The sequence below is a fragment of the Mangifera indica genome, unplaced genomic scaffold (assembly GCF_011075055.1).
Source record: "Mangifera indica cultivar Alphonso unplaced genomic scaffold, CATAS_Mindica_2.1 Un_0163, whole genome shotgun sequence".
NCBI classification, from domain to species: domain Eukaryota; kingdom Viridiplantae; phylum Streptophyta; class Magnoliopsida; order Sapindales; family Anacardiaceae; genus Mangifera; species Mangifera indica.
In genome coordinates this window covers 19409-27140 of record NW_025401255.1, presented here as the reverse complement: position 1 = coordinate 27140, position 7732 = coordinate 19409, and the positions used below count along the sequence as shown (strand labels likewise).

Below are 7732 nucleotides of genomic sequence, written 5' to 3'. Positions count from 1 at the left end.
ATGGAGCTCTATGTACTGAGTCTAGGGTTGGCTATGTTTGGATGAACAACCTGATTTTTGTGACTTTACTCTTGAGAACTATTTATTTGATAGAGTTGAATATGAGGAGTTTGGTAATTTTGAACTCTCAAATTTGAAAAATTATATTGGACTATTTTTAATTGAATTTGGATGTCCAACTTGTCTTGTTTTTCCAGGTAAATGCATTATTGTCTTCTTTAGAGATTGACAGTGATGCCCAGGTTAAGGGACCTTTGCCTGGTAGGTTTCGTGAGCTGGAAGATTATTGGAATGAATCCCAAGGTATGCTTAAACCTGTTCCTCATCCTGCTGATGGATGGGTTGCTGAATATAGCCAGCACAGAGCAGCACGTGGTGATCCCAATGCTTGGGCACAGTCATTTGAACAACAACATGGTGCAAATGGGTGGGCCTCTGAATTCGTGCAAGTAAGCATCATAGCTAGCATCTACAATTTGCATAACATACTTATATTTTCTTGTTGTAGCTGCATAAATTTAATTAAACATGTTACTTGATCATCTTGGGGCTTTTGATGCTTAGATTTGTTAATGTTGGAGTTGCCAGCTACTAGGCTTATTGATTATATGATATAAAAACTTAATTGTTTAAAAAAAAAGTATAATGAACCTTGCTGGATGTCTTCATTTTTTGGCAAAGCTTTTCAGATATTGAATATTCCTATTGGCACTTAATAGTTTATTCTTGCATCTTTGATTTTACTTTTCACTCCCATAATCAATAAAATACTGCCATACTTTCTTTTTTTCTTTTGTATGTAGCTAATTGTTCTTAATTCATTCTAGGAACAATCTCAGTTGGCATCAGTTGATCAAATGAGAGGTGTGAATAACTCAAATACAATGGAGCATACTCATATGCTTGCACATACACTTGCTCAAAATAATGATCCTAAATTTCAGGTTTATATACGCCATCTTGACTTAAGATTTCCATATGATGTGCTTGTCTTCAATGGTTTCCAACTTGATGAACATGGTCTACTGTAAGTGAGGTCTATGATTTGTGTTGCTCTGGTGAATGATTCTTTCATGTGATGGATGTTCCTTTAATCAATGTACTCATCAAAAGTTGATGATGATAAATGAATTCCATTCACTCTAAGATGACCAACTCTTTGTTTGAGGGTCTTTAGCTGATGAGATGTTTCATCCGGACGCTTTCATGCAAATGGTGGGTCAAAACACATGATGTGTCACATAAGGTCCTGACCGATGAATGATCTTTGCTCCTGACCTTTCTTATATGTATTTCGAAAAGTTATTGTAGGCCTGGGCTTTTTGGCTGGGGCTTTGTGTTGAGATCAGCAGTCAAGAATGTTAAGTAGTACTGTGAACTGAATACAAGAATTTGAGGTACCTTCCAAAGTCCAAGTCTTTATATTGGCTTTACCTCAAAGCAAATGAAAATGCAAGAAGTGATCTGAAGAAATTATCATTTGGCATTCCCCGTCTTGATGTGTCATGTGTTAAAGAAAGTGTAAAGACTACTAATCATCTCTTCCTTTGTTGTTCTAGGGCTGAAGTTTGTGAAGAGTCCTATATATAATTTATTATTCCGAGTTCTTTTGATTCGTTACTTACAGAGAATGCTTTTGCAATTCGGGAAGGAAAGAAGGCTAAATCTCTTTGGAGATGTGTAATTTAAGCTCTTATTTGGGTTATATGACAAGAAACAAATAATCATGTTTTTGGTGGGAAAGGAGACAATGATGGTGGATTCTGGGATTATAGTTTTATTTTTTGTGTCTCTTTGGTTTTCGGTTTCAAAGGATTTTCAAGACTGTTCTTTTATCTTTATACATCCCAATTAGGATGGAGTTTTGGGCTAGTTGTGCATAGTTTCATATATATATATATATATATAGCTATCTTTGTGTGTCCGTAATTTTCTTGCTTTTCATATTAGATATTTATTATACTTTTGGGGGCATGCAGAATTCAAGGTTTCTTCAATTTGTGTCAAAGATGAGTCGAGGTGAACTTATTATTGATGATAATCAAGTCAAAGCAGCTCCAATGTCTGCAGCTGAGGAATGGGCAGCTGAATATGGGTGGCAGTATGATAGGGGCCCTGCTTGGGCTGAAGAATTTATACACAACGATGTAAGTGTAGAATCAATTGAAGCATGAAACATCCATTTCTTATAAAATTCTTGTATCAATTTTTTGGCTTCTAAATGAAGATATACTGGCTCACATTTGTATGTGTGATGTATCTATGTCTGTTTAGTGTTCATTTTATTCTTAAATGGTATGGGTGTGATACATTACGTGTGCAGCTATAAATCATATTGCTGTATGTATTCCCCTTGCTTGATGCTTTGTGTGCTGGAACTGCTTTATAGGAACCTCTAAGTTGGAAGGAGTTTTGTAGTGGAATACAATGTCGTATCATTGTTTTAGTTATAATTATTTCATTTTTAGGTTAAATGAGGTTTGAGAGATGTTTATGGATGCAGATCTATTTTTGAAGAGTTTATTATGTTAATTGTGCTTCATGTTCTCTTGGAACTGTGAAATAAATAAATCATAAGTTTTCAGTTAACACAAACTCTGATATTCAATTTGGTTGCTTTTAGGTTTCCCTTGGAGCTAATCAGTGGGTGAATGAGTTTGCTGTGGAAGAAGGGCAGCATGGTACAGTGGACGATCAGTGGGTCAATGAATTCTCCAAACTGCATGTTAATGACTGGGCAGAAGAATTTGAGCAGCAAGTTGGTGATGGAGCTCTGGGGGATGCTTCAGCTGATAGTTGGGCAAACACGTATGATGAGTAAGTCCAGTATATATGCTTAATATTCTTTTGGGCAATTAGTTAATAGGGCAGATTGGTAGCCACATTTTTCTTGATGTGTTCTATGGTCTTCTTCCAGTATATGTCTTCTTTTTATTGTGGCTTGACTCAAAGCCTGAGCTTGTAACCATAATTTTTAACTCTAAAACTCTTTAACCTCAAACTCTGCAATAAACACAGTAATTATAACTTTCATTAAAACAACAGGAAGACACAAGACTTTTTGGTTGAATCAGCTTTGATATTCTATTATTCCTGAAAGTTTGACCTTATAAATTAGAGTGTAACAGTCAAATTTCAACTCTTGACATATTATAGTAAGCCATTAACTAATAAGTTTCCCTTCACTGAATATTAGTCATTTGAAGCTTTATATTTATCGTAACTGGTATTAAATCATAGGTTCCTAAATGAGCAAGTGGCTGTCAAGCAAAGGTCAGGTGCTTCAAGAGGGGTCTATGTCTTTTCGGATATGAATCCTTATGTTGGTCATCCCAACCCTTTAAAAGAAGGCCAAGAGCTGTTTCGCAAAGGGCTTTTAAGTGAAGCAGTGCTTGCTCTAGAGGCTGAAGTTTTGAAAAACCCTGACAATGCTGAAGGTTGGAGGTTACTTGGAATAACACATGCAGAGAATGATGATGATCAACAGGTTATTCAACTTTCATGATTTTTTTTTCTTTCCTTAGGAAGGTTATATTTTTTGTGTGACAAACAACCAGCGGCATCATCCATAATGATCGTTTTGTGCCATTTTACATGAATTAAGTTGTTCATGTACCTTTTCTGTTGCCAAAAGGAAAAAAAAGTCTAAGGATGAGATTTTTGAAACTTAATAAGCCCTGTTCTACTCCTCCCGTCATCTCTATACAACAATAAGTTTTGGCTAATAGAACATGGAATGAGTCCACAGATTGTTGAAAAGATAACAAGGAGTTACAGATTGCATACCATTGCAAAAAATTAGCTTCAGCTGAAATATTTGACCAAGGTTGTGGTTTAAGGTTATCTGCTCAACTAAGTTTTTCTTCATGAGGAACCATGCTTAAGTTTGATCTTTGCTATTTTGGTTTGTTCATTTTGTTCCTGCGTTTACTTAGAAGCACAATAAATGACCACTGCTTGTGCAGGCTATTGCCGCCATGATGCGTGCACAGGAAGCTGATCCTACAAATCTGGAAGTCCTTCTTGCTCTTGGCGTGAGTCATACAAACGGTTGGTAATTGTCCCTTAGCATATTTACCGTCTTTAAAGCATATTTCTTTAGTCATAATGCTTTATGTTAGTTCCCTAATGATATGGCTTTATATATATATATATATATATATATTTATATATATGTATGTATGTATGTATGTTATGACACCATGTACCTAGAGTGTTATAGTAAAATAACAACTTGTATTAATAATAATCATATTCAAAAATTTAGTTGTGTATCAAACTGCAGAGTTGGAACAGGCAGCTGCATTGAAATACTTGTATGGATGGTTGCGCCATCACCCAAAGTATGGGACACTGGCAGCTCCAGAGCTTGCTGATTCTTTGTATTATACTGATGTAAGTATTCCTTTTTTGGCAGTAAGAATGACTTCTTTTATCACTTGCTGACTGTACACTCTCAAATAGGTAGTGCTTTCAAGATCCTTTGGATATACATTAGATCCTTTGCTGTCCTGCAAAGCTATACTGTAACCTTTGTATTGAATTCCTTAACATGAGAGTTTTTAGTATAGTTTGCAGTAAATAAATCAAACAAACTAGATAAGTTTCAAAATCTCTTGCTATTGTACCTGATACCTTGAAAAATGTGCCAGGTTAGGGTTGCTAGTTTTGCATGCTATACACATCTAGATCACTTAACATTATGTGAGTGTAGAAAAATGGTGCATGCCTTTTGGTGAAATTTATCAGTGACCAAAAAAATTCTCTATAGATGACATAGCTCAGGTTTGCTTGTGTTACAGCAATTTATTTATGTGATATGCAGATTGCTAGATTATTTGTTGAAGCCTCCCGTATGTCACCTGACGATGCTGATGTACACATAGTACTTGGTGTTTTGTACAACTTGTCCAGAGAGTATGACAAAGCCATTGAGTCCTTCCAGACAGCTTTGAAACTCAGGCCAAACGATTACTCTCTTTGGAACAAACTTGGTGCAACACAAGCCAATAGTGTTCACAGTGCCGATGCAATATTGGCATATCAACAGGTAAGCCCTGCAATATATCCATAATTGTAATCATCTGTGAGATTTTGTTCCTATTATTGTGTTTCACTTTGCCTTTGAACTTAGTTTTGGTACTTGGATGCAAAAGGATGAAGATTAAGGATTGTATTTTCTGCTGGGACATTTTTCCCTCCTCTCCTAGGACCTTTTCTATTGAGAGTTGAATCTGATATTTAATTTTTTTTGTTTCTCTTTGTTTCCAGGCTTTAGATTTGAAGCCTAACTATGTTCGCGCATGGGCAAATATGGGTATCAGTTATGCAAACCAGGTCTGTTACTTTGAGATTTATGACCCCTTTTAGTGTGCTTTACGGTTGAGTTGTATAAATTACTGCTACTTCATTCATCCGAGGCATAGTGATTCACTTTTGCTTAGGGCATCAAAAACCTGAATTGATGAGATGCATAAACATATATTTTCATGTAGGGTAGGTTTGAGGATTCAATTTGTTACTATGTTCGGGCACTCGCTATGAATCCCAAGGCAGAAAATGCCTGGCAGTATTTAAGAATTTCTTTGAGGTACGCCAGTGAAATCAGAGAAGTGTGTATTTTAAATGAATGTGGTCAGGCTGTGTACATCCATTGAGTCACAGCTTCCATCTAATAAAATGGTTTATTCTTTACTTGCAGCTCTGCATCTAGGAATGACATGCTAGAAGCTTGTGATTCACGTAATCTGGATGCCCTCCAAAAGAAGTTTCCACTGTAAATGTTGTACTGTTTAAGTAGCTGGTAAGTTGAATCCCAGGAGATGAGGCAGATACCAGCTAAACATCGGCAAAGTATAAGTTCTACTTTACTAGCGTTTTGACGAATAATTAAACAAGGAGAAAGAATTGTTTGTGGACGCAAATGGATCATCCAAACTTAATGCAACCACAAATTGATGCATCATTGCATTGGGGGATTTGAGTGGGGTGAGTGTGTATCGAATTCTTTGACAGAAGTTTGAGTAAAGGTTACGTGTGATTTAGTTGGATTGATGTTGATATATTTTTGTTGACTCGCGTTAAACCAACCCTAAATAGCCTTCATGAACTCAAGCTAGACTTTTGTTGAATGTTAGCTACCTCTCTACTCTTAGCATTGGAAAACTCACAAGCTTTAATTATTGTTGTCATGTATCTACATAAATTCCTTCAAGTCATTTCATTACACTTGCAACTTCTGCTTACATCCTCATGCTCTATCATATATGAGGTTTAAGATTTATATTGTGTTCTAATTCATATACAGGTATAAAGCAGTAGCTAAATAGTAGATATTAATCATTATATGAATATTGAGTAGCTAGCCATTAGGAACCATTTTTTGTGGTCCTTTAAAATCCCCACAATACTGAGATCCTTTGCAGGGGAGGGGTTCCATTCCATGTGTATGGTGTTATAGGAGGAAGGAACAAAAGATGGAAATTAAGAGGTGTTTGGTTGGAGAACATATTATTTTGGTAATCTATCATTTATTATTAATATTGTTTTATATATTTTATCATATAATAAAATATTATAATAATTTTTTATTAATTGTGATAATATAGAGAATAATTTTATTATCACCTCTAATTTAAGAATTTAAAAATTATCAAAATAATCTTGATTTTATTATAAAGTTATCCTTATTTATTAATTTTTTAGCATAAGAATATTCTCAACTTCAATTAATATATAACAATTGATATGAAAAATATTTTATATAATTATATCTAATAACATTTTAATAAAATAATATCTAAATATTATTTTATTACTTCTAATTAAATAAAATAAATATTTATATATACTGAATTTTTTTAAGATAATAATAATTTATACCTAAATATCTTTTAAATAATTTTCCTTTGTTAAAATCTTTCTTCTTAATAATAAAATATTATTATTAAAATCTTTCTAAAGTATATATATTTACTTTCATCTTGAAAGCACACCATTGGATGAGACCAAGGAGTCTTGGGACCACTAATTTATACCGGTATTATTATTTATACTGGTATTATTATTTTGACAAGAGAGAAACAAAGGAAAATAAGACAGCATTATAAAATAAAAAACTTATTAAATCAAGCAAGTGTAACATCCTTAGTGTTAAAATATTTTTGAGATAAATATAAACAAAACCAACCATACATAGGAACGTGGTGCTTTGAACTTTTAATGGACTAAAATTAATTTAATTAAAATGATCGATCATCTAAAACTTGACACTACACTTCTTACAAAAGCATTAAGAAAATGGTTATACTATAAAAAGAGAAATTTATAGTGAGTGAAGGAAGTGAAATATTTTATTCTTTTAGATGTGAGACTTTTTACAAAGTGTCAAAGTGTAAGTATAAAAGTCCTACATCTAAAAGAATAAAATAACTTATTCTTTTTATGCATTATAAATAAAAATTAAACAAAGTAGAAAGTTTACCCAAACTATGTTTTAGATCTTATATTGGTGAGATTGATCATGATAACTCAACTCACCTATTATAAATAAGTTTGTTTTTTTTTAATCACAATTTAATTTCTTAACATGTTTTCCAATTAAAAAATTTTTTAATAATTTTTTTTTTATTAAAGTTAATAGACTGACTTGTTTAAAGCTTGACTTGCCCTAACTTGTTATGTATAAGGTTGCGCTTTAAAGTTTTGATGAGCCAACCTAATGCCTTCAACA

The 7732-nt window shown here is 33.5% G+C and overlaps 1 protein-coding gene across 1 annotated transcript; it reads left to right on the top strand.

Annotated features, from left to right (window-relative positions):
- Window positions 1-194: 194 nt before the first annotated feature.
- Window positions 195-6218, top strand: LOC123208226 (peroxisome biogenesis protein 5-like; the record flags this gene model as incomplete). The annotated part of the gene is given in 11 exon segments (XM_044625612.1): window positions 195-449; window positions 828-944; window positions 1980-2147; window positions 2624-2817; window positions 3241-3487; window positions 3966-4050; window positions 4286-4395; window positions 4826-5050; window positions 5272-5337; window positions 5496-5590; window positions 5702-6218. Coding segments are annotated over 11 exon segments (1641 nt in total), but the record flags the coding sequence as incomplete, so codon positions are not given.
- Window positions 6219-7732: the final 1514 nt, after the last annotated feature.